A 27,940-nucleotide genomic window follows, 5' to 3' on the forward strand; every position below is an offset into this window, starting at 1 on the left:
GGTCTAAAATATTTCAATTGCATGTGTTGTCTAGGTAGTAGTTCACGGCAGTTTTCAGAAAATGTGTTCATAAGTACTTCACAAGACTATCGGTCCGTACCGCCCGCAGTGAATCCGTAGGTGTTCCATTCTGCACTCACTAGATTAAAATGACTTCCAATTAATATTGCACGATGTGGGTATTTCCACGATACTGACCACAGACTTTCTTTGAATGACCCTAAAACTGTCACAGTGGAATGGGGTGTCCAGGGAAAATTCAACAATTAACTTGATTTCACCTAGAACTGGTATACACATCCAAATAACTGCACTGTCTCACTCAAATTCGACCTCAGTATCACTCAAATTTGACCTAAGTACCAACAATATTTTTGTCATTTTGATGAACACACCCCCTCCTGTGGTGTCTAGTCCATCTTTCCAATATATGTTCAATGAATCAGTAAGATTGAGGTTTTGTTAGTGAACTTCTGAAGTATCTCTCTCAATTTTGAGCGGAGCTTCGAGTTCCAAAAGATTATGTCACAGCCAAGCTCACAGAGCTAACAGACTCTGACCAGAATACCGGTAGCTGCCAAACAGATGCTTCTGGGTTTTGGGATTTCACCTATAATCCTAGTCAGGGACCTTCACAGGATGTTATCATCCAAAGTCAGATAGCACCAGGCTTCTTTTTTTAAATAAGTGTTACTGCTCCTTTGTCCTCAATCCCTTGCACATGGTCTTTGAGCTGTCAGTCCTAGTTCTTGTATTTCTACACAGGAAGTTAAGATTTTAGCCTTAGCTTAGACAGTTATTTGTGGAGTTAGTACAGGAGTATCCAACCCTGGCCTAAAAATAAATGATCGGAAAATGTGATATATGATGGTTCAGAGATGTGTAGATGAACAAGACAATCACAATCAATGCTGAAAAAGTCATACAGTTACATTTAATAATTTGGAAAAACAAAAAAACTGTGTTGAACAGTTTAAATTTCTGGGTGCAATGGTAGATCACCAATATCAGAGTAAAATAGGAATGAAAATGAGACTACAAAATGGTAATAGCTTTGACTACGCCATACAAAAATTTTTAAGTACTAAGCTGCTAACAAGGAAAACTAAAGAGAAGCAATATAACACAGTCGTTAGATTGGTCTTAACATATGGAGTAGGAACATGGAGTTTAACTAAAATGGAAGAACACCATTTGTAGGAAAATCTTTGGTCTATACTAAAATAATGAATTGCAAAGCTGGAAGAGAATGCACAACTTTGAAATCCACATGCTACCATAACAAGCAACAATAATGAGCAGAATAAATTCCAGAAGACTTTAATAGGCAAGCCATCTGATCAGAATGACAAAGGATCAAGCGGTTTCAAGAATATTCATGGAGAAGCCATTTGGCAAGACACCAAGGGGGGAGGCATAAGAGTTCGTGGATAAATGAAATTAAAATGGTATGCAACAGGATGGGCGTAAGTAATTGGCAGAGACTAGCATAACATAGAAGCAGTTGGACGCAATATGTGAGGTCAGCACAGGTCCCATAGAGGCCATGAAGGAGAAAAAGAGTTAAGAAAAAAATGTTTCCTGTAATCTTGCAAGAGATAGCAGTGGTCAAAACTAGAAAATGAGCACTATTAACATATGTCTGGAAGCTAATACTTGTTACAATATGAGCCATTCTGTCCTGTGTCAGCTGCCTGCGTATTGGCACTACAGCAGATGGTCAGTGCGATGGTTGCCTCTTAGTCTTACACATCTTTTAGCCCCCCTACTCAGATACTGCAAACTCATGTAAACACACGTGGCTGTCCTCACATTTAGTCACAAGAGAGAGACACACTCTCCTATGATGTAAGTGTGTTGTCAGTTGATGTTAACACCAGTGCCTTGATATGCCTCATACCCAGAAAACTATGGATGAATGGAGTGGGCAGGTTGCTGGACTTCCTTGACCAATCCTTCATTTGGTAAATATTCATGCCATGCATTGTTGTACAAGGTGTAGAAAATAGGGTGTTGCCCAGTTGCGCATTAATAATACCCCCTTTCTGTGACAGTAAAGTTCTGCAAAGAAATTGTTCACACAGGAGACTCAGACAAACATACCATCATTTGACCATTGCACAGACTCATGTATTGACAATATAGTAATAGGCATCCATGACATAGAGAAACAAGTGAGAGAGCTGCAAACAAATAATTTTTCAAGAGTTGCAAACAAATAATTTGTCAAGTCCAGATGGAATCCCAATTCGGTTTTACAAAAAGTGCTGTGTCGCCTGGCCACCAAGAGCTGTTGCAGGACGATTCGATTCACAGATCCAGTTATATGGCTCCTTCTGTGTATAGCGATTTTACAACTTTGATGAGTGGGGCCTGAAGGTGGCATCAATATAATGCCGAAACTGGTAGCCCATAGAAGTTCATAAAATAAAATAAATTTCTACAATACATATGGCTGTTGGTAAATTATTGCATCAAGAAGCTCATGCCAGCCATTGTCCCACAATCCATAATGGATCAATGAAGATTAATTCATGAAATTGAAATTGTCACTGAAAAACTGAAATTTCGAAAACTTTACTCATGTTGGGTACCCAAAATTCTTACTGAACAACACAAAAAACAACGGATGGGCAGTGCACTTCAGTTTTTGACACGCTACAATGAAGAAGGTGATGGTTTTCTATCTCAGATAGTCACGGGGGATGAAACTTGGGTATTGTACAACACCCCTGAAACAAAACCGCCATCATTGGAATGGAGGCACACTTCATCGCCAACAAAGGTTAAGACCAAGCAAATCTTGACACCTCGAAAAGTCATGTGCACGATTTTCTGGGACAGAAAAGGTATTTTTCTGAGTGATTTCTTACCACAAGGCCAAACAATCAGTGCACATGGTTACTGCGAGAGCATTAAGAAATTGCGCCGTGCAATACACAACAAGCGCTGAGGATTACTGTCAAAGGGTGGTGTTTTTTTCCACGATAATGCCTGACCTCACACGGCGTATGTGACCAAACAACTCTTATAGGAATTTCACTGGGACGCGTTTGATCATCCTCTGTACAGCCCGGACCTCGCTCCTAGTGACTTTCATCTCTTCTTACACGTAAACTCTGTCCTTGGTGGTCATACTTCAACGACGATAACGAGCTGAAAGAACATGTTACCACATGGTTGAATACACAGGCGGCAACCTTGTATGAAGAAGGCATAAAAAAACTTGTGCCACGTTATGACAAGTGCCAACAAAATTTCGGAAGCTATGTAGAAAAGTAGTTTAACAGTTGTAGATTTTTGTACAATAAATATCTTTTCTGTATCTGTACACATTTGTTTTATACAACCAAATGGAGCTTACTTTGTGGACATACCTCGTATACCAATCCAGTCTCATTCCCATCAACACTACAAAGGTGATTGACAACATCACATGTATGAATTCAACACACAGTAATGTATTTTACTGAAGTTCACTACGGAAAAGTACTCATTACCTGAAAATAACTCCACTACATAAATATGAGCCCAGTGAAGCTATTTTGTCTACACACATATGAGAACTTGACAGGAATTGCTATGGAGGTAAAGCCTGTCTGCAAAATCAAAAGAAAACACTGCTCGTGGTGCAGGAAGTTACCTTTCTCAGAAGAACACTACAGCTGATGTATGGGGCAACAAGAACAAATTCCCCTTCTAGGAGTGTAGAACATTGTGAAGAGGTTTACACAGATTCTGTCCATCTGTGTTTCTTGGATTTGTATTATTAGTAAATCATACCTGTATCCCATATAGTGTTAACACTCTTTGTGGAAAATAAACAATCCCTGGGCGTATCTGCCCACTTCACCAGTAATTCATGAGGGGTATTGCTGATGATTGGTGTAACTTTGTTAAATATCTTTTAGTAGCTTCTTGTGACATGGTGGGGTAGATAGCATGTGGAGTCACCTGCTCCCTATCTAGTTTGCAAACCTATGAATGAGGGAAGTGCATGATCTCAATCCAGCAACCTACCTTTCTTCCGCCCCCATACCCTCCAACCTGTTACACGCTCAGAACACAGTTTATCCCTTAAGACTTTGGTGTATATGTATAACATAAAAAATTGACATTTAAAAAAACCCCAACTCAAAGCTCACACCGCACTAACAGGATATTTAGTATATTGTTCACTACACTCCGTCCTACTACTGAACTGATTCTTGCCACAGGAGCAGTTTCTCCAAGAAAAGCCAGAGATAGACATGGAGCCTGGGATCTGCTGCTCTCTTGTGGAGCTGGTGCGCTCGCTGATGGGTGCGCCCCCAGAGTTCAGCCACATTGTGTCTGTGGCTGACTTCCTGCTTCTCGCACACCCCGCCCGCCACACTTACATCAGCCATGGACGTAACAACTACTACTTTGTTCTGGATGAAAATTCTTCCAGTGAGTACATAAGTGTGCCCAAAACTACATAATGGTGATTGATTGAAATTACACAGTAAGATTATAGGTTTGATTAAAATTTCTTTATTTATAGTACTTGTAATTTTTTTCGTGGTTCAGTCTATGTTGCATCTGTATTTAAGGTAGATTGTGTTATTGACAGTTTAGCATATCTTTCGTCATTGAAACTATGTGCTGATAAAATTTATACAGGTCCCTTATCGGGCAGCCTAACAGAATGGCGTTGGCGGAAAAAAGAAATGTCTCTCTTAGCACGTGCCATAGACCCACTGAAGCTGAATAAGGCTCTCACAAATCTGCAGGTAGGTGAAGTCCTAGTTGTGATTTGTCATTGATCAGCTGTGGCACTTCTAATTATAGAAAATATTTTTTAAGTATGTATGTATTTTATAATCTTAGCATGTTACTACAACAACAACAAAATGGACATTTCACGAATACCTCTGACTAAAGTCTCTGGGATGTGGAAAGAAGTAGAAAAAGATGTGCCTTTATTTTAATGGGTTTAATAGATAGATATACTCTCAAAAATTCTAATAATACACTGCTGACCTGAATTATAACTAAATTTGTTAATACAATACTGCAAATTGCTGGCTGGAATAAAAGCTATTAAAAGAGTGATGATAACCACTCTCCATATAATATTGTATACTTTAGGTAGCCACACACTGTAATGTGCCTTGTGGAGAGTAGATGCAGATAGCACCTCATTGTCTGATAGCTAAAAGTCCAGTCTTGTCTATGAGCCTGTTTATAACTGAGCTGTATAGTTAGTGGTTACCATAATCATTCCATTGTCTATTAGCAAAACCATTATGAATCCCTCTGAATATACACGGTGTTTCAAAAATCCTTTTAGATACTTTAGGGAGAGGTTCCTTATACCACAACAAGAAAAGAAGTTTGTATAAACATATATCTGAAAATACTTTCTTTTTGAATTATTAATGAAAGTTACAATTTAGGTGATTGGAGCTCTAGAGCAATAGACTCGAAATAAATACTTGGAAATGTCCTCTTCTTGCCTCTAACTGTGCATGCACTTGTTGAATCATGGACTGTTGCAACCTTTCAAATACTTCCCGACAGTTACGAATGGTTTCACAGGTTTCCATGACACATCAAAGAAGAGTTTCTGCATCCAGGTTGTCTGCTGCTTAGACCCATTATTTAATGTGCCCCCAGAGATAAACCAAAGATGATGACAAGGTGAAAGAAGAGGTTCATAACTTTCTGAACAGCATGGCGACGAGCTGGTATGACATGGGCATACAAAAACTGCCACCGTGTCTACAACATTGCATCAACAGAAATGTTGATAATGTCGAAAAATAGCTAAATGTTCAAGCTGTAAACTTATGTAAACCACTGTAGAAATAAACCGGTCTATGTAGTTATAAAAAAATAGAAGACCTTATTTTTGGGATTAACCTTGTAGCATCATGAGCAAACAGCTGTAGATTGCTACCCACTCTGTCTGCTAAATCATTTGTGTGTATATAGGGAACAGCAGCAGTCCTATCACACTTCCAGGGGGCCCTCCTGACAATAACTTTGTCTCTGATGAACACTCACAGTTGAGGACAATATACTGGGTACTATAACTTAAGGAGCCTTTAAACCATTATCATATCTGTGAACCTATTTCATATGCTCGTAGCTTCTTCAAACAGGCTGCAGTGGGGCACTGCATCATATGCTTTCCATAAAACTTAGAAATATGGAACCTGCCTGTATCCTTTCACTTATAGTTTGCTGGGTATCATGTGAGAAAAGGGCAAGGTGAGTTTCGCATAAGCGATGCTTTCTAAAACCATGCTGATTTGTGGACATAACATTCTCAGTCTATTGTATTTGAACTGAGAGTGTGTTCAAGGACTCTGCAGCAAACTGATGTTAGAGATGTTAGTCTGTAATTTTGTGGATCCATTCTTTTGCCCTTCTTATATACAGGAGTCACCTGTGATTTTTTCCAGTCTCTTGGGACTTTACACTGGATGAGAGATTCATGATAAATGGAAGCTAGAGAAGGGGCCAGTGCTGTAGACTACTCTTTTAAAAACTAAAATAGGATTCCATCCAGACCTGATGACTTAGTTGCTTTCAAAGCTTTCAGTTTTTTCTCTGTACCAGGGATGCTTATGGATGTTGTCCGAAAGGAAGTCTGTCCAATGGTCAAATGACAGTATGTTAGTACAATTCTCCTGCATGACTGATTTTTTGAATGTGAAATTTAAAACATCTGCTTTCCTTTTGCTATCTTCAACTGCCCCACCAGACTGGTCAACAAGAGACGGGATGGATGCCAGAGTGATTTTACATAGGACCAGAATTTTCTCGTGTTCTCTGCCAGATCTTTTGCTGAGGTATGATGGTGGTGGTAGTTGTACACTTCATGCATAGATCCTTTCATAGTCTCATGAATCTCTATTAACCTTTGCTTGTCATCATTTACGCATTCTCTTTTGAACCAATAGTGCAACTGCCTCTACTTCCCCAGCATTTTCCAAATCTTGTTATTAAATCATGTTGTCTTTTCCATCCTTAATCCACTTACTAGGCACAGAATTGTCTAGACCACAATTTACAATCTGCTTAAACTTTACCAATAATTCCTCTACATCCATCTTACTGGAAATAAGGTATGTCAGTTCATTGTATAATTGAGATGCTAACAACTGCTTATCTGTTCTTTCTAGCAGAAACACTCTCCTTGCCTTCTTCACTGATTTATTAACTTTCATAACCATAGTTGCTATAATGACATCATGAGCACTAAGCCCGGTTTCTATGCTGATGTTGTCAGTAATGTCCAGCCTGTGTGTAGCCACAAGGTCTAAGATATTTCCATTGTTTGTGCGCTGCCGAACAAGCTGCTCAAGATAGTTTTCAGAAAATGTGTTCATAATTACTTCTCACAACTGTCTGTCTGTACCTGTGCTGTGAATCCATAGACATCCCAGTCCATACGTGATAGGTTGAAGTCGCTTCCAACTAGTATTGCATAATATGGGTATTTATGTGCTATTGACTGTAGACTTTCTTTGAATAACTCTAGAAGTGTTATAGCAGAATTGTGTGGCTAGTAAAAAGATCCAACAATTAACTTGGTTTCATCCAGACCTGTTATACATGATCAGACAACTTCACTGTCACACTCAGCTTTGACCTCAGAGACAATATATTTGTTAACTGCAATTAACACTCCTTCTATGGCCTCTAATCTGTCTTTCTGATATGCTACATATAATGTGATTCTGTTGGTCGAGCTGAAAATTTCTCAGACTGCCAGTGAAAGGATATGTTTTCAGAAAAAAACAATTGCACCTACTTTTATGGACAAATATTCTTTTTATATTAGTTTTTTTTTTTCATTGAGATGACTCCACTCTTGAGGTGTGGTGTAGGAGTGCTTGCAGAATATCTGTCTGATGTTGTGTTGCAATGATCTCCATATTGGACTGAGAATGTTTTCCAGACACAAATTTCCTTATGTTTGCGGACAGGTTGAAGTCACAGGTGAAAAATTTGGTGACTAGGGTGGAAGTTAAAACACCAGATCGCTCAGTTTTCACATTTCCAAAGAAATTTTCTCGCCAAATACACCGTCCTATTGTAAGCGTGTGAGACAACAATTAGCCTGAAGATACAAACAGGTGATAATTGGCTTCGTGTGAATGGAATGTCCCAGCTTTCCATCATCTTGACCAACACAAGGAGGGAATGCTACTTAGAGACGTGTCATACAATGGCCATACCATCAAGATCATGAAGGGGCAGTGTACTAAGCTCATGGGTCACACAACTTAAAAAAGCTAAACAAATCTATGAATGCAGAACACTGCCTTAGTACCATTCATCTGATGGCACATAACACCTTAGAAATTCTGGCATGCACTCCAAGTTACTAGGTAGTGTTATCAAGGGAACCGTTGAAATAAAATTAGCAACTGACCTCATAAATAGAGATGCAGGTTTTAGTTTAAATTTTGTGTGAAATCCTGTTCCCTCCCTGACCAAATAACAGAGGAATACAACTTGTGATACTTGCTCACCTGTTGTTAATTACTGTGTCACTGTTGATATTTGTGTGTGTGTGTGTGTGTGTGTGTGTGTGTGTGTTTGTGTGACATTATGTGACTGCAGTTTGGTAAGTTATAACAGATGAAACTGACTTGGCCATTCTGGATGTGGAGCAGAATAACAAGTTAAAGTTGTCAACTGTTCTGTGCCTATCCATACTTTGTGATGAAGTCTGTTGACATCTTCTCAGTATAATTTTGTGAACATGATTATTTGCTACCATTAATTCTATGATGTATAGAGAAGAGAAGTATACTTAGTGTACAGCAATTGTTCATCAGTTGATATTTACAATTCCTTATTTAGCTGTTGTCCTTCTTCTGATATCTCAATTGTTACTGTTGCCAGATAAAACAGCTGACTGGATCTGTAGACAGCAATCGAGTAATTGAGAATGGCGACATAGCAAATACCGAGACCTCAACATCACGGCGGCTGTCTTTAGTCAGCAATTCTCTGATGGCGTGTGCTGAAGATGCTGTCCAGTTACTGGAGCAGGCATCAAACCCTGCCCAAGTTGTTGAGACTGTGAAAGAAAAATTTGTTACAGAGACAGAGGAGCGTGCGGTTGGTACTTAAGCTGAAGAAATCTTTTTAGTCAGTCAATTATTTGTATGTTCTGTGGATGATAATTGCAATCTCTTGCTGTTTTACAATTGTTGACCATTTACTTTTATTTTTATATGCATTCATTGATATTTATGCTTGACTGTGTTCAGTCCCTGCCCCCCCCCCCCTCCCTCCCCCCTCCTCCCTCTCTCTTTTACATGAAAACACACACACACACACACACACACACACACACACACACACACACACACCATCTACTATACAATCAGATATTTTGCTGTAGTGTGCATTTATTAGATAAGCTGCATGTCAGAATTAGTTGTTTGGTAACACTGATTAAATGTAGCTGTAAGTTAATGTTGGGATTCAAATTTCTTAAAAAAAAATCAGAAATCTGCATCATAAAAAATTACTGAATCATCCAGATTTGCGTCATTGGCTGCTGTCTTTTTCTCTATATATACCTAATATCCGTTTTTTTCCCACTGTTACCATGTTTCCCTCTCCCCTTTCACTGCTGTCTGTACACATCTCCCATCTTCTTCCATTACAATTTCTCCCCACAGTTTCCTTGTAAGAGTTTTTGTGTCGTCATTTACTACTCATGTTTCAGCCATAGTATAAGAATGTGTCTTCGTGCTTGAGTCCTTTATGTACTGCATGTTTCCTTCCCATGACTATTTGTATTTTCTTTTATATTTTCTTTTATATTTTGAAATATTTCTCACTTCTTGCTCATTTCTGTTTTGTTACATCCCATCTTTCGACTAAATTGTGATTCAGTGACAAGGAACTCTCCAGAATACTTTCACCTTTTAAGTACAAAAATAAATTTTGAATGTAAAATTACTCATCAGTTCCATTTATGTATTTTCTCATCAGTCACAGTTCAATCTTGATATAAGATATGACATAGTATGCAAGTCATAAAGAATATGACATATTGTTTGAGTGAAATAAAAGGAATGATTTTCACTCTGATTTAAAAGTTTCTAACAGATTAAAACTGTGTGCTGGACTGGGGCTCAAACTTTTGCTGGCAAACCACTTACTGACTGAGCTACTGACACGTGGCAGCTGACCTGCCCTCACTGTTACAATTGATACTTACAATGTCCCTCCTACTTTCCTGATCTGACAGAAGCTCTCTTGCATACGCTACTGGTTCCATTGTGTAAACATGTTCTTTTGCAACAAAAAGAAAGTGGAAACAATAAATTATTACTAAGTGGCAGAGAGTGCTTCGTGATTGTCAGTGCTGTGTTATTATCTGCAACACATAATGAATCTCTGACAGCAAAAATCCACCGAATGTCTATCACACAAAAATGACAGATTTGTGGGAAATTATTTAAGTGAAAAGCAAGAATCCTGCAAAATACTTTCAAGCCACAGTCAGCTGCATGTTCATAGGTTACTCTTTAGTTCTACGGAAAAAAGATAATGGTCTGTCTGATCATGATATTCAGATTATTCATTACAAGGAATTGAATCTAGAGTCCTCTTCTAAGAAGCTGAACAAAAGATTTAGTCCACTTGGAGTAATGACATTTACGTAGGTTGGCACTTAAATAGTGGCAACACTGCTGTGGAGACACTATGCAATGGAATCTACTATTGTCGCCTGCCTTACCTCTGAGCAAATGGACTCGCCCGTCCCACGTCACCAGCATGTGCACAATCGAGGGAATCACAGTCATTTGTGAGCGAGCGGTCTAACATGACCGTGCCACTATGTTTTCGAAAAAGGAACAATGGAGTTGGATCAGTATTGAATGTTCCAGAAGTGTTATAGCACAACAGTGACAGCAAGGTCTTCAAGATGCGTGAGGGGAATTGGCATTACCATACAGAACTGTGGAACATTGGGTAAAAGCCTTCAAGGAAGGTCGGCAAACTGCGGCAGACATGCATCGGGCAGGTCGTCCTAACGTCTCTGAAGAAGAAGAAGAAGTGCTTGCTGTTGCCACGTTAGTGGACAGTGATTGACGCCATACGATTCGTGAGCTCACCCACAAAACTGGATTAGCGCATACAACTGTGCTTCGCATCCTGAACGAACACCTAGGCATGCGAAAAATTGCATCACGATGGGTTCCGCATGACTTGACGGAAATGCAGAAATGAATGCATTATGATGCTGCTCAGATGCACTTGAGTGCTATGAGCATGAAGGAGAGGCTTTCTTACACCGTATCATAACACTGTATGAGACATGGATCACATCGTATGAGCCAAAACTGAAACACCAATCCAACAAATGGCATCATTATGGTTCACCGTGATAGTCGAAAGTGCGTTAGAGCCCCAGTATGGTGAAAGTTAAGGTGATTCTCGTGTACGACTGTGATGGTGTTATCCTAATGCATTACATTCCTCCATGACAGAACGTCAATGCACAGTATTACTGTTCATTTCTGGAGCATCACCTGTGACCAGCTTTGCGAAAGAAGCGATGACACTGTCTGCACAACCCCCTCATCATTTTGCACGACAGTGTGCGGTCACATGCAGTGCAAGCTGTGGCTGCTGTGTTTGGTTGATGGGACTGAGAAGTACTGTACCATCCACCATACTCCCCGGACTTAAGTCCTTGTGACTTTGATTTGATTCCAAAGATGAAGGAACCACTTCATGGCATTCGCTTCAGAACTGTTCCAGAGATTCGACAGGCAGTAAACCACTTCATTCGCAGTAACAACAGAACAGGCTCTGCTAAAGGTATACTATACCTTCCACATCACTGGCAATGGGTTCTACACAATTCTGGTGACTACTTTGAAGGACAGTAACAGGTGCAACCATGTAACTTTTATGTATCGGTTGTGAATAAATAGCTGCCACTATTTAAGTTCCAACCCTCATATAAAAGGAAATCTCAAGAAACACCTTTCCAGTCTGTATGTGATTCAGTAACAGGCAGAAACATAGTACTAATTAGTAACTTGTTCAAGTCAATAAATACATTGTAGTGGCATGTTAAAGGGAATAAAGCTTTCTCACATTATAAAGACCAGCTAGAGTACTATCGCAGAATTTCGGTGCACACAATATTCTTAAGTATTGAAAGATGTCACCATAAAGGTTAAAACTAAGCTTGCGCCAAGAATACAGCAGACTCTAAGAACAAGATTAGATCTCTATTGTCCATGACAATAAAAGTATCATGGTAGAAAGAGGATGTCCATAACAGGACAGTTGTGCAATGGCAATATGAAATGCTAGTGGTGCAACAGAACAGGTAAGATATCTAATAACTGTTCTCTGTGAATAGTTGAGAAGGTGAATCAAGAACTGTTGATACAGTTAACAAACAAGGAGACTGAATCAGTTACTGTATCACTGAAGAGCAGAAACTCAAACTGGCATAACGATATATCAAGTAGGGTACATAGATAAGCACAAGTTTCTTTTCTTAGCCCACTACTTCTGTTCTTATGTATATAAGTGATGTGTGATGAAATGTTAATATCCTAGCAAAAGATATGGAATATTATGTAAATAATACTGAATGAGGTGATGCAATGGTTATCACACTGGACTCGCATTTGGGAGGACGATGGTTCAAACCTGCATCCGGCCATCCTGATTTAGGTTTTCCATGATTTCCGTAAATTGCCTCAGGCAAATGGTGGGATCGTTCCTTTCAAAGGGCCCAGCTGACTTCCTTCCCCATCCTTACCTAATATGATGACACAGATGACCTCGTTGTTTGATCCCCTAATGCCAAATCAATCAACCAACCAATGTAAATAATGTAGCTAATAGAGTAGTGGATGACATCTGCATTTTGGCATCACAACTGATCAGTCAAAAAATTAATCTTAATATTTAAATTCCTAATGGTCAAGGCAGATTTAAGGCAATTTTTTTTAACTGGCACGTATGGGATGTTATGCAAAAACTTGGTGTTCCCATCTTACATTAAAATGTTGAAGTATGCTTACTTGTTTTCTCTGTTTGTGTCCTGTTAACAGCCTGTGACTTTGAGGGGTATTTTTAGTCCAGAAATGGAATGATTTGTGATGGCAGTATGGTAAGATTTTATTGGCATTTCAGAAACATCTGGGAGTTCTAAAACTGCAGTCCCAGTTCATGGGATTTCTAGTTAATAACTGGACTAATTAAGGGAGTGAAAAATGTCATTTGGACAAAAATAGACAAAAATTATTCAGTTGACAATAACAGTGATTTATTATTCTGCAGAAATGTTAGACCTATTCATTTGGTGAAGACTTTCAACAGGAAAAAATACTACCTTAAACCACAGATTTTTCATCTATAATTTGAGAAACTTCTTTACAGGTATTGCCACTTAGGTACTCAAGCACTGCAACAATTTTTTTTGTCTTGGGTTATAAAAGACAGAGAAAAATCTGTATTTGTTGAATTATATCTGTAGTGACTGATTGCACGACATAGGAGATTTGGTTCAGATTGTCTCACACAACTGAGAATGCAGATTTTAGGTGACCCAGTGTGGAAGTGAATAACAAAATCTGTTCATGTCTTTTTTCCGATTACAAAACAAACTCTTCTTAAATATACCCAATTAACTTGTTGTAATGTATATAACATTAAAAAAAATTGATACTGATGTCCACAATTTTATTTTCAGGAGAAAATGAATAATGGAGCAAATGAACATGTGTCAAGTGATAGTCATAATCTTGTGATGGAGGGCCTTCTCTTGCTACTGAAGGATGTTCTACTGGTACTTCCTGACAACATGGCACCACAGGTGTTGAACCATGTGGTGCGTGCTGACACTTTGCTTGTCATTGCAAATCATCCTGATGTTAGAGTTCGGACAGCCGTTGTGAAGGTTAGTTACAGTCAGGTGTTCCATTTGAGTGCTTTTGCATTGTTACATCTGTTTTAGTGTTAACAATGATGTGGTGATAATGAATACTACTACTACCACTACTAGTAGTAGTAGTAGTAGTAGTAGTCGTGGTGGTGGTGGTGGTGGTGGTAATTCAGGGGAATTCAATAAGTAATGCAACACATACTTTTACTCAACCAGTTTTGCTTGAAAAAATGTGGAACTTGTTGTGGGCCAACGTGAGGTGCCGCTTCAGCCCCTATAGTTTCATGAAGTTCCGATGGCTGGCAGCACTATACATAGCCTAGAGAATGGCATCTGTAATGGAAGTGTGTTGCAAACAGAGACCTGTCACTGAATTTCTTTTTGCAGAAGACCAGAGCATTATAGATATTCATAGGCACTTGGACCTGGCAGTGAACAAAAGTACAGTGAGTTGTTGGGTGAGTCATCTGTCATCATCGCTATAAGGCCACACAAACCTGTCCGATCTCGCATGTACCTGCTGGCCGCACTTAGTTGTGACTCCTGCAGTGTTGGAACGTGTGAACACTATCATTTGAGGTGATCAGAGGAACACAGTCAGACACCTTGCTGCTCAACTGGACTCGCACAAGTCTGCGCATCTGAATGGAGCTCATAAAACTTCAGTGGGTTGTTCTTCCACATCCACTCACAGCCTGGATCTCGTACCTTCTAACTTCCATCTCTTTGGCTCAATGAAGGGTTCACTCCACGGAAAGAAGTATGTGGGTGATTGGGGAGGTTATTGATACAGCAAGACATTGGCTGCAGTGTCAAATAGTAGAGTGGTACTGTCCAGGCATAGAGGCCCTCCCAGCAAGGTTGCATAAGGCTGTCACATTGAATGGAGATTATGTTGAAAAATTGGATTTTGTAGCCAAAAGAGTGGGGAAAAGTATGGTATATTGCAGTCCTAAATAGTACCAAACTGCTTTCGGAAAAAAAAGTTGCCTTACTTATCGAACACCCCTTGTACGAAGGGATGTAATTCAATTTGGACCCTTACATGTGTGTGATTACCATATAGAGTCACATTCAGTCTGTTTTTGGGAAATTGAACTCTGTTCTTGTAGATCAACATTTGTCGTTTATACATAAATATCACTGCAAGGGATCTCAGTACTTACAGTTTTGGGAAGAATAGGGCCTTTCTTTAAGAAGAGATAAGGACAGAGGCTACGCAATGTCATACAGATTTCGAAGGTTAGGATGGCCACTGAGGGTGATAGTCTATGATTTAGGTACAATATTAGGGAAATGTGATGACATATCAGATATAGGAAGTTGTAGTAACAAAGAGATAGAGGGGCTGGCCAGTACTTACCTCAGCTCAGTACAGCCGATAGATACGCATAAAACACATAAAACAGAACCGAAAATTTACGTTCCTAGCTTTCGGAACAAATGTTCCTTCATCGGGGAGGAGAGAGGGGAAAGAAAGGGAAGAAGGGAAAGGAGATTCAGTTACTCACAACCCAGGTTATGAAGCAACAGGGAAAGGAAAATAGGGAGGGTAGCAAGGATGGAGGCATGGTTGTCAGAGGGAAGCCAAAGATATTCTGCTGTAAGTACTGTGCCAGCTTCAAACCAAAGAGGATGCATCCAGAAGTAAAGAGGTATATAGTATAAAGATAAACACAACTATGTAGGATGAAAAGATGCGTGAATGGCTAAAGAGGAAAGGGAAAGAGGAGAAGACTGAAGAGTAAATGGGATTGAGGTTGTTTAACGTAGGTTCAGTCCAGGGGGATGGCGGGATGAAAGGATGTGTTGGAGTGCAAGTTCCCATCTCCGCAGTTCAGAGGGACTGGTGTTGGGTGGGAGAAGCCAAATGGCACATACGGTGTAGCAGGTTCCTAGGTCCCTAGAATTATGCTGGAGGGCATGCTCTGCTACTGGGTATTGGGCATCTCCTAGGCGGACAGTTCGTCTGTGTCCGTTCATGCGCTCAGCCAGTTTAGTTGTTGTCATGCCGATGTAAAAGGCTGTGCAGTGCAGGCATGTCAGTTGATAAATGACATGTGTAGTTTCACATGTGGCCCTGCCTTGAATTGTGTATGTTTTACCAGTAGCGGGGCTGGAGTAGGTGGTTGTGGGGGGGATGCGTGGGGCAGGTTTTGCAGCGGGGTCGGTTACAGGGGTAGGAACCGCTGTGTGGAGAAGGTAGTCTGGGAATATTGTAGGGTTTAACAAGGATGTTACGAAGGTTAGCGGGGCGACGAAAGGCAACTCTGGGTGGTGTGGGGACTTTCTCAAGTCAACCCCTGAAATGAGATCATCCCTTGAGAGGGGGTAGGGCAGCTGTCTGCAGACGTGAGGTTAGACAGATGGCAGGGGAGAGGAGGGAAGGGTCGATAGTGGAAAAGGAGAGAAGTAAAAAGACTGGGTGCGATGGTGGAATGAGGGCTGCGTAGTGCTGGAATGGGAACAGGGAAGGAGCTGGATGGGTGAGCACAATGACTAATGAAGTTGTGGCCAGGAGGGTTACGGGAACATAGGATATATTGCAAGGAAAGTTCCCACCTGTGCAAGTCAGAAAAGATGGTGCTTATGTGAGACTGAGTGCAATGGTGGAATGAGGGCTGTGTAGTGCTGGAATGGGAACGGGGAAGGAGCTGGATGGGTGAGCACAATGACTAATGAAGTTGATGCCAGGAGGGTTACAGGAACATAGGATATATTGCAAGGAAAGTTCCCACCTGTGCAATTCAGAAAAGATGGTGCTTGTGGGAAGGATCCATGTGGCACAGACTGTGAAGCAGTCATTGAAATGAAGGATGTCATATTGGGCAGCATGTTATCAACAGGGTGGTCCACATGTTTCTTGACCACAGTGAGTCGGTGGCCATTCATGAGGACAGGCAGTTTGTTGGTTGGCATGCCCACATAGAATGCAGCACAGTGGTTGCAGCTTAGCTTGTGAATCACATGATTTGTTTCACAGGTAGCTTGTGATCAGTGATGTTTGATGGTATAGGTGATGTTTGTGACCAGACTGGAGTAGGAGGCGGTGGGAGGCTATATGGGACAGATGCATCTAGGTCTATTACAAGAATGTGAGACATGAGGTAAGGGGTTTAGAGCAGGGGTTGTGTAGGGATGGATGAGTATATTGTGTATGTTCGGTGGACAGCAGAATACTGCTCTGGGAGAGGTTGGAACAACAGAGGGCAGGACATTTCTCATTTCAGGGCATGACAACAGGTAGTCGAAACCGTGACCCTCCAGAACCTTAAGAGCTTCTCCTCCATTTGCTTCAATTGATCCTACTCAACCCATCAAGTCATCTTCCTGGATGTTGCCCTCCACCTCAAAGGTGGCTACATCAATACCTCTGTCCATATAAAACCTTCTAACCACCAGCAATACTTCCACTTCAACAGCTGCCACCCATTCCATACCAAGAAGTCCCTTACATGCAGCCTAGCCCCCCCTGGTTGTTGCGTCTGCAGTGACAAGCAGTCCCTTATGAAATACACTGAGGGCCTCACTGAAGCCTTCACAGACTGATCCCAACATGCACTCTCTACTTCTCGCTCCTCCGCCCCAGGACCGGATGGTATCCATGTCCAAATGTTGCTGCATTTATCAACCCATAGCCTGCGTCACCTCCTTCGCCTTTATAATCGAATTTGGACCGACAGTACCTTTCCCAGGCGATGGCGGGAAGCTATTGTCGTTCCCGTTCCGAAACCTGGAAAGGACAAACATCTCCCCTCTAGCTATCGCCCCATTTCTCTCACGAGTAGTGTCTGTAAGGTTTTGGAGCGTATGGTGAATTACCGTTTAGCTTGGTGGCTGGAGTCCCGCAGTCTTTTAACACCAGCCCAATGCGGATTCCGAAAGCATTGTTCTGCTGTTGACCATCTTGTTGCTCTCTCCACTTATATCATGAACAATTTTCTCCGGAAACGCCAAACGGTAGCAATATTTTTTGATCTGGAGAGAGCGTACGATACCTGTTGGAGGACAGGCATCCTCCGCACACTGTTCTCTTGGGGCTTTCGAGGCCGGCTGCCCCTTTTTCTTCGCGAATTTATGGCAGAGCGCACATTTAGGATGCGGGTGAACACTACTCTCTCCCGTACTTTCTCCCAAGAAAACGGGGTACCCCAGGGCTCCGTGCTGAGTGTTGTACTGTTTGCCATCGCCATTAATCCAATTATGGATTGTCTCCTTCCTGATGTCTCGGGCTCCCTCTTTGTGGACGATTTTGCGATCTACTACAGTTCTCAAAGGACCAGCCTTCTTGAAAGACGTCTTCAAGGATGTCTCGATCGCCTCTACTCGTGGAGCATCGAAACCGGCTTCCGTTTCTCACCCAGTAAGACCGTTTGTGTTAATTTTTGGCGACGTAAGGAGTTTCTTCCGCCCTCCTTACATCTAGGTCCTGTCAACCTTCCGTTTTCCGACGTCGCTAAATTCTTGGGTCTTATGTTTGACAGAAAACTGTGCTGGTCCTCCCACGTTTCCTATCTTTCGGCTCGCTGTCTGCGTTCCCTTAACACCCTCCGTGTCCTGAATGGTACCTCCTGGGGAGCGGACCGAGTGGTCCTTCTCCGCCTCTATCGCGCCTTAGTGCGCTCGAAATTGGATTATGGAAGCATAGTCTACTCCTCTGCTCGGCCGTCTATTCTTCGGCGTCTCGACTCTATCCACCACCGTGGATTACGTTTAGTGTCTGGAGCTTTTTACACCAGCCCTGTGGAAAGCCTTTATGCTGAGACTGCTGAACCTCCGCTGTCCAATCGGCGGGCAGTCCTTCTGAGTCGTTATGCTAGCCATCTGTCTTCCATGCCTGCTAATCCAGCCCATAACCTTTTTTTCGACGCCTCCTTTGATGTCGGGTATGCAGGCCGCTCCTCCTCCCTACTACCCCCGGGAGTCCGCTTCCGTCAACTGCTCCATTCTCTTTCCTTCCGCTTTCCTAAAACCTTCTTGACAACTTGGGGTACAGCACCGCCTTGGCACCGTCCCCGGATCGACTTGCTCAGAGACCTATGTCAATTTCCCAAAGATGGTACCCCTACACTTGTTTACCGTCGGGCATTTGCTGCTCTATGTGCACAAATGACGGAAGCCACATTTATTTACACCGATGGCTCGAAAACATCGTTAGGTGTAGGGAGTGCCTATATTGTTGGCGACACCCCAAATCACTTTCGGCTTCCCGACCAGTGTTCGGTTTATACTGCAGAGCTTTACGCTGTTCTCCAGGCTGTCCACTACATCCGCCGCCATCAGCGGATACAGTACGTAATCTGCTCAGATTCTCTCAGCTCTCTCCTAAGTCTCCAAGCTCTTTACCCTGTGCACCCTCTGGTGCACCGGATTCAGGACTGTCTGCGCTTGCTCCACCTGGGGGGCGTCTCAGTGGCGTTCCTCTGGCTCCCGGGACACGCTGGTATCTGTGGAAATGAGGCGGCCGATATAGCGGCCAAGGCTGCAGTCTCTCTTCCTCGGCCAGCTCTTCAGTCTCTTCCGTTTACCGATCTACGGAGCGGTTTATGTCGCCAAGTTACTCATTTATGGCATGCGCATTGGTCAACACTTCCCCACAATAAATTGCGGGCAGTGAAAGCCGTTCCTTGCGTTTGGACCTCTTCCTCCCGAACGCGTTGTCGGGAGGAGGTAATTTTAGCTCGACTCCGGATAGGGCACTGTCTTTTTACTCATCGACATCTTTTAAGCGGTGATCCTCCCCCACTCTGTCCCCACTGCTCTCAGCTGTGGACGGTCAGACACCTTTTAATTGAATGCCCCTATTTTAATCCGTTACGCTCCCGTCTACAGCTATCGCCTGATCTATCGTCGATTTTAGCAGATGACACGCGCTCAGCTGACCGCGTTCTACAGTTTATTAGTGACAGTGAAATGACGTCAGTCATTTGAAGCTTTTTTTTTGTGGACAACCAACCCCTTTCTATAGTGGACTTTTAAGCATTCCTTCTGCCTTTAGTTTCTCCAATTTTCTGACTGTTTCCATTGCTGCTGATTTTAAATTTCGTTTTTTTTCCTGTTTTCTACGTCACGGGCTGGGCGCTAATGACCATAGAAGTTTTGCGCCCTAAAACCACAAACAAAAAAAAAAAAAAAAAAAAAAAAAAAAAAAAAAAAAAAAAAAAAAAAAAAAAAGACTGATCCCAACCTTGTACAAAAACAAATCTCCCGTGCCTTATCTTTCCAATCTCCCACCATCTTCCAAAGTCTCATTGTCCAGCCACAGAGGAGCATTCCCCCTTGTAACTCAGTACCACCCAGGACTGGAGCAACTGAATTACATTCTCCACCTGGGTTTCGGTTACCTCTCATCGTGCCATGAAATGAGAAATGTTCTGCTCACTATACTTCCCACCCCTCCCACAATGATATTACGCCATCCACCAAACCTACACAATATACTCATTCGGCCTTACACAACCCCTGCTCCCAGTCCCTTACCTCGTGGCTCATACTCCTGTAATAGACCTAAATGCAAGACCTGTCCCATACATCCTCCCACCACCACCTACTCCAGTCCAGTCACAATCACCACCTATCCCATCTAAGGCAGGCCTAACTGTGAAACCAGTCATGATCTACAAGCTAAGCTGCAACCTCTGTGCTGAAATTCTATGTGGGCATGTAAACCAACAAGTTGTCTGTCCTCATGAATGGCCACCATCAAACTGTGGCCAAGAAACAAGTGGACCAACCTGTTGCTGAGCATGCTGCCCAACATAACATCCTTCATTTCAGTGACTGCTTCACAGCCTGTGCGATATGGATCCTTCCAACAAGCACCAGCTTTTCTGAATTGCACAGGTGGGAACTTTCCCTGCAATATATCCTACGTTCCAGTAACCCTCCTGGCCTTAACCTGTGCTAGTAACTGTTCTCATCCATCCAGCCACTTCCCTGTTCCCATTCCAGCATTGCACAGCCCTTATTCCAGCATCACACCCAGTCTATTTACTTCTATCCTTTCCCACTATTGACCCTTCCCCCACCTCCACCCCCTTCTCCCCTGCCCTCTATCTAGCCTCACAACTGCGCATAGCTGCCCTACCCTCTCTCAACCTCGTGCCTGCATGCTCACCAGCAGCACTTCACTGTCCCACACCTCTACCCTATTACCTCTCCCCCTCCCAGCCCCAGCTGCCTCCTTACCCCCATTCACACACCACTCTCATCATGCACTGGCACTGCTGCCTTCGGGACTGGAAGTTCTAGTACTGCCAGTAAGCACACATTAAAGTGAGGACAAAATACTATTTTTATCTTTGACCATGAACCCCCATTATACTTTTTCTGAGCTGCCAACCTAGTGTAAAGCTTCCCTTACCAAACAGCTTTTGATACACTCAGTGTGTGCCATTATTCCAGTTTAGGAAATGATTGATACCCTGCATTTGATCACAGTCTCAATAAGCCTATCCCACCGGCTCTTGACACAACAGAGGACTGAAGATTACTTGAAATCGTAGTAGAATGTTGCACTGAGTTATATGAGAAGTTTTCTTTATAGATAAAAATCATGCAAGAAGTGTTCCATTTGCTGCAGATGTGTTAGAATCTTATATAATTTTAGCCCAACCATTTTAATTCCACTCAGTTTTTATTATTAAACAAAACAATCTGCATTCCTTGCAGATGAATTTAAACTTCTGTTTCCCATAGCATCAGACATCCTTCACTTCCTAAAGGCGACTACACAACTAGCCATAAAGTAACGATAATTTTGTATGTTACGTTAGTCTGATTCACACAGTATTTTCATTGTTGTGTGTGTAAATGTGTTAGAAAAATATCTATATGGTATTTACTTAGCCTGTTTCAGCTATCAACAAGGTTGCATGTGTTTTATAGTATCAGCGATTATTTATTTTGCGTCAAAATGGAATGATCACATTGGCTCAATCACAGATAAAGTAAGTGGCAGACTGTGGTTCATTGGTAGAATACTAGGGAAAGCAATTGGTCTACAAAGAAGACTGCACACAAAACACTTGGATTACCCATCCTAGAATACTGCTCAAGTGTGTGAGACCCATACCAAATAGGACTAAGAAAGGGTATTTAGTGGATACAAAGAAAGGCATCACAGATGGTCGCAGCCTTGTTTGACCCGTGGAAGAGTGATAACAGTGAGGCTGAAGATACTGAACTGGCAGACTCTTGAAGATGGACACAGAATATCCGATGACAACCTGCTAAAAGTTTTTACAAACAACTTTAGGAATATATTATCACTCCTCCACCCCTAGATATTGCGAAGACATACAGCATGCATAGAGACATTTAGGCAGTCATTCTTCCTGTGCTTTTATATGAATGTAATAGGAAAAAGACCTTATACCTGGTACAGTGGCATGTACACTCTACCTTGCATTTCACAGTGGTTTGCAGAGTTTTGGATGTAGATGTATAAAAATCGATTTTGATATAAAAATGCAAAAGTGTCACAAAGTTTTAGAAATGTTAAATATTATCTTTGACAAGTCTGCCATGTCCAGAACAGTGGTTCTGATGAAGACACTGAACGTGACTAGCACCCTGGATGCCCAGCACATTGTAGACTGATGAAATCATGGGAAAATGTGAAACAAGTAATTATGAATGATCACCAAGTCAAAGTGAGAGAAGTTGCAGATGATTTGGTATATCAACTGGCTCATGCCATGAAAGTTTTTCCAATGTTTTCAGTATTAAGTATGTGACAGCAAAAATTCTTGAATTTTGAACCAGGCAGTGTCAAATGAAAGTTGCTCAGGAGTCACTACATGAAGTCAGTGATGACATATAACTATGGAAATGTGTCATAAGAGGTGATGAAGCATTAGTTTATGGATGTGACATAGAAACCAAGGCTCGGTCATCCCAGTGGAAGCATTTTGGATCACCTGTCCATAAAAAGCTTGGCAAGTGTAGCCAAATTTGAAGGTTATGCTCAGCCTGTTTTTCAATGTTAACAGCACAGTGCTCCAAAAACTCTTCAATGCCACTCGCATGAAGCAGTCCGAAAAAATGCCAGAATGTGTGGCGAAGCAGTTCTTGGTATTACACCTTGATGGTGCAATTTCTCACATTTTGTTGATTGTTCATTAGTTTTTGGCTATAAACAATACTGTAACAATTTCCCAACCTCTATATTCACCTGGCTGGCTCCCTGTGACTCTTTTCTGTTCCAAAAATTAAAGAAAATGAGAAAGGGCGACAATTGTAGGAGAGATTAAAAGCACATAACTGAGAGAACTAAAAGCTGTACCAAAAATCAAGTTCCAGTATTATTTCAGGGTTTGGAAAAAGTGCTCTATTGGTTTATGTAGCTAATGAGGTCTGTTTTCAAGGGGATAACATTGGTGTTGACAAATAAATAAACTTCTTTTCAAAAAATGAACATTCACGATTGTTTTAACATGCCTCATACACCACTATCTGAACTACTTCTGCAGTTTAAGCTGGTTGATGTCTGGTTGCAGATCCATAGTTTATTCTTTCATTTAATTCATGTGTTGTTGCATCTGTTGGGCACTTCCCACAAACAAACTGTACCCACATTATTTCTGATCTCACAGAAATAACATTGCAAGATTGAATGCACACACTTTTAAGGTGGCACGCAGTTTCAAATTGACTTACTGATTACACACACATATTGCATGTTTTGACAGGTGTTGTCGGCGTACCTGCAGCGAGCCAGTAGCGACGAGGTGTCGCGGTTCTGCAAGATGCGTGGCTACCAGTTACTGGCGTGCCAACTGGCACAGTGGCCGGCCTCGTGGGAGCTAGCGGAGGCAGCGGTGGCACTGGGCACACTCTGCCCACTGCCCCTGGAGGAGCAGGCAGCCGCACTCGACCTGGGTGCCAGTGCGGCAGAGCTGCAGTCCTCCCGCCCACTGGCAGCACTGCCCCCACTGCTCGCACTCTTGCCTCGCTGCTGCCGGACGGATGTCGCCCTCGCTGATACCTTGCTTGCCTACTTGAGCCAGCTTGTTTTAAAAGTAAGCATCCTATGTTTTGAAAGAAGTGGGTAACATTGAGTGTCAAATATGGACAGTAAATCTTTTCTGCATAAGGAGCAAATGTCAGGCAGATAGGGTTGAAGATGACACGTGTGTCAGTTTTTAAGAGACAGATGTTTTGTCTTGTTGAAAGAGAAACAGGTCACAGGGAGTTAGAAATGAGACTTAATGATGTATGTTTTCACAGTTGTTATCGAAAGTGTTCAAAGTTTGCACATCTCGGTACTGTGCAGCTGTCACAGAATTTTATGTTTTGGCATTTTGGCCATCTAGCTGAGGCCGGTCCACACACTGTAATGCACTGTCAGGCCTCCACTAATTTGATGCAGGGGTTGAGAAAGGGAGGCATGGAGAGAGGGAGAATCCCACAAGTTTCTGTAATTGGCTACTGAATGAGGTTACCGCATTCTGAGGAAATGTTAATCGGTGTACATAGGGCAGAGCATGGAACACAATTGGCACCTCATTCATTCTCTACGTTTGCACACACACCACAGGTTGTACTTTGTAGCTCTGAGAGCCTGTAGCTGCACCACCAGTAGTTTGAAGCTGTCATCATGATTAAAGCTGTTCAGCTGCATCTCTGATTTTGTTGTATGATGCTTTTGCTAAGTCTGTATCCTGACCGCAATACTCAGTACAATCAGGTGAGGCTAACTTACTGGGGTGTCAGAAGAGTTGCACAAATTGTTCCTGTTCTTATATACGTTCTTTAACTGTGTGACCTCGTGTATACTTTATTACATTTGTATATAGTGTTGTGTACTCCGGCAGTCTGTATCTGTGCCGGTCCATCTTTTGTCAGTCTTAAATTATCTGTTATTTTACAATTTCCGGAAAAAACTTGAATTGGAGGATCTGTATGAAGCCATCGGTTGGGTCCTCTGTAATTGGCAGAAATCATAATTTTTGTAGTGTTTCATCCTCTTTTTCTTTCTTGCATTTATGTGTTCTGTTTTCTGATTTCACTTTGTACCCCTCTGTTACCAGTATGATAACTTAATTCTTGTTTGAAGTCTGCTATGATATGGGTTCAATACAACTTGCTACACCATGCTGAGAACTGCCTGTCATTGCACAGGAAGGCCTCATGTAAGTATCTCCAGTATTTTTGGTTTTCCTATAGACTCTGTGTACAAGTTTTGCGTCCGTTTGTCCTTAGGCTGTGGCATTGAGCAACATCGACCCTCTTCCGACAGTATAACTGACCTTAGGTGAATGCTTTGTTGAACTAGGTAATGACCAATTTTCTCTGAACAGTGATTAATCAGAACTTAGCAGTAGAGAATTTATTTTAGAAATGTATCAGAATTTCTTAAACTTTTTATTTTCCCTGTATCTAATCAAGTTTGTCACCTAAATAGTCTTCTCTTTTTTCTACCCTCAAAATTGATTTATTTTGGTTACCATTTTCTTACACGTCACACTGTATGCCTGACTCCCTCCCCCTCCCAGCAAGTCTCCGCCCCCCAATACTTCTCTCCTCACCCTGTTTTCCTTTACTACCCCCCCTCTGTCTGTCACCTCTTTCCTTAATCACTCACTCACTCATTGAGCCCCCTCCCCGCCTTCCTGTCCCCAATCACCCTCTGACTCACATTAGTTAATGTCATTGCCTTTCATTACTTTGGTTGTATTGTTCTCCATTTGTTTCATCATTACCTCAACTGCCAGCATGCAGTAAAAGAGTATCACTGACAGGCTCAGTGTAATTGTTTGCATTTTAACAAGTTTGATAGTGAAAATCCGTGTTAAATGACAACAGGGATCATTTTTGCTTATGGTTTTCATTTACATTTTTGCTGTAGGATGGATAGGGGGCCTGCCTGCTGTGTACAGACACTCAAGGAGTTGACCATAGTTTGAGAGAAGCTGAAGATGCTGTTGGCCATGGTCAGCCATCAACAGGATACTGCCTCAAAGTGGCAGCGGGTAAACCGATACATCGCATGAGACACCTCAAGTGTCACTTATTTCACCCATGAGCTCTGCTGCCAGGGCACTTTCCAGTGTACCCAATGTGAGGGAACTGCGTTCACCACTATTTCCTTAGGGATCCTCCAGGGGGCCTCATTTGAGATGCAGAGGAGGCCCTGCCTCCATCTCCCAAGGGTATAGGATGGAGGCATCTTCAAATTATGGCTTATTTCGACATCAGCTATGTCTGTCACTTAGCTTCTGAGACTATCTACTGTATGTAGTGGCAGCTGGTGGATTTAGTGAACTGTTGATCTCACTTGTTAGATGAAAGCTGGGCTTACAATTTACAGCAGTATTGTAGTGAGTTCCTTTGGTTTGGAGGTGAATGGAGGGTCTCAACCAAAAGCTCTGTCGATTCTGTGACGTCTTGCTTGTGGATTTCGGGACGTGCATTATGGGGCAGATTCCCTTTGATGGGCCATGGGTGCAGTATATAAAAGATTCAGTCGCTTGAATAGAGGAGTATTTGTGGAGTGCACATTTTTAAGACACTTTGAATGTCAGTATTTTAAGAATAAATTGCTGATGCATTTGTAATGGAGTCCCTGAATTTTCTGGCCCCCACTAAAATTATATTTGGATCCTAAAGGGGGATGAAACCCACAGTAAAAAGCTCCCAAATATTTGAGGAGGCATCGAACATGTATAAAAAAGACCATTTAGATGCCGTAGGTGGGGGAGTGTTCATTAATTGTTTGTTCGATTGACTTTTTTATTAATGAGTGAAACAATTTACATTCTATGGATTTCATCATTCAAGCTGTTGAAAAATTAACAACTTAAAATTAATTTCTTACACAATAATTGACTATGATTTTTTTAATCTAATTACATTTTTTTAGTCCTGGTTAATTATTATTTCTGTATGTGTTATAATACAGAGCTTATTAAATTAGCTAACCTGTTTTACTTCAGGCACTTCATTGCTGTATAAAAACTTTTATTTTGTAAATAATCTTTTAGCTTTGTTTTGAAGGAGCAAATAGTGTGTGTGTCTTTTATAGGTTGTGGTAATTTATTATATAATTTGATGGCATTGTGCAGTAAACTCTGCAGAGTCTTCACTTATTTTTTTCTCTTCAGATGCAAATTATATCTGTTTCTAGTTTCCTAATCATATACTAGACAATTCTTAACGTAGCAGTCAATATTTTTCCCATATAGAACAGTCTGAAAAATATATCCACAAGTTATAGTTAAGATTTCCAGGATTTTAAACAGTTTGAGGCAGTGAGATGTTTTGCCACTCTTGGTCATTTTATCTATTGATCTTTTCCACAGTGTGGATAGCTTGAATATTTTTCCCAATCATTCCCAAAAAAATTACCCCATAACTAATAACAGAATGAATATAAGTAAAATATACTGATCTTATACATGAAATATTGCATACTGACTTAAGAATTTTGAGGGCATAGCATGTTGTAGAGATTCTTATGCAGAAGTTCATAGTGCTTGTTTTCTTTTTATTATGTGTGACTTTATTGTTTATTGCGTGCTGCTAAGTGTTTCTTCAGCTTCTTCTCTTAAAGCTTTTGCTGACTTACCAGCAATCAGTGTATCAGTCATCCGCAGACAATATTGTTTTACCATGGTGGATACTTTGTGGGAAATCATTAATGTAAATTAGGAGCACTGTTGGATCTAGCACACTACCAGGCAGTATGCCTATATTTGTATATTTAGAGTCTGAAGCAGGCTGTTCCAGCTTGTCAGCTCCGTTGTGAGCCACGGAACGGTCCCTGCTCCAGGGAGCCGTGTCGCTCGCTGTGACCATTCAAGTGGGCCGGCACATGGCACGGCTGGCTAAGGCAGGTGGCAAGACAAGCGTTTTGATGTGCCAGCTGCGTCTTACAAGATCGACAACCTCATACTCTTAGCTGCTAAGATGTTTTGACATGCTACACCAGGAAATACAATGTTCAGGAAATAAATAAGAAACAACTGTTTTACAAGAAATTGCATACTAAATTTATTGGGCCTCTGTAGCTTGACTTTT

General features: G+C 41.6%; 1 protein-coding gene across 1 annotated transcript in view; it reads left to right on the top strand.

Moving 5' to 3' along the window:
• LOC124619972 (lysosomal-trafficking regulator) overlaps nt 1-27,940 on the top strand; it is a 594,456-nt gene that overhangs the window by 340,035 nt on the left and 226,481 nt on the right. The window contains exons 30-34 of the mRNA XM_047146635.1: nt 4,218-4,431; nt 4,645-4,754; nt 8,887-9,105; nt 13,727-13,933; nt 23,611-23,940. Coding sequence (XP_047002591.1) covers nt 4,218-4,431; nt 4,645-4,754; nt 8,887-9,105; nt 13,727-13,933; nt 23,611-23,940 — 1,080 coding nt within the window. The remainder of the gene's footprint in view (nt 1-4,217; nt 4,432-4,644; nt 4,755-8,886; nt 9,106-13,726; nt 13,934-23,610; nt 23,941-27,940) is intronic.

The sequence above is a fragment of the Schistocerca americana genome, chromosome 6 (genome assembly GCF_021461395.2).
Source record: "Schistocerca americana isolate TAMUIC-IGC-003095 chromosome 6, iqSchAmer2.1, whole genome shotgun sequence".
NCBI classification, from domain to species: Eukaryota; Metazoa; Arthropoda; class Insecta; order Orthoptera; family Acrididae; genus Schistocerca; species Schistocerca americana.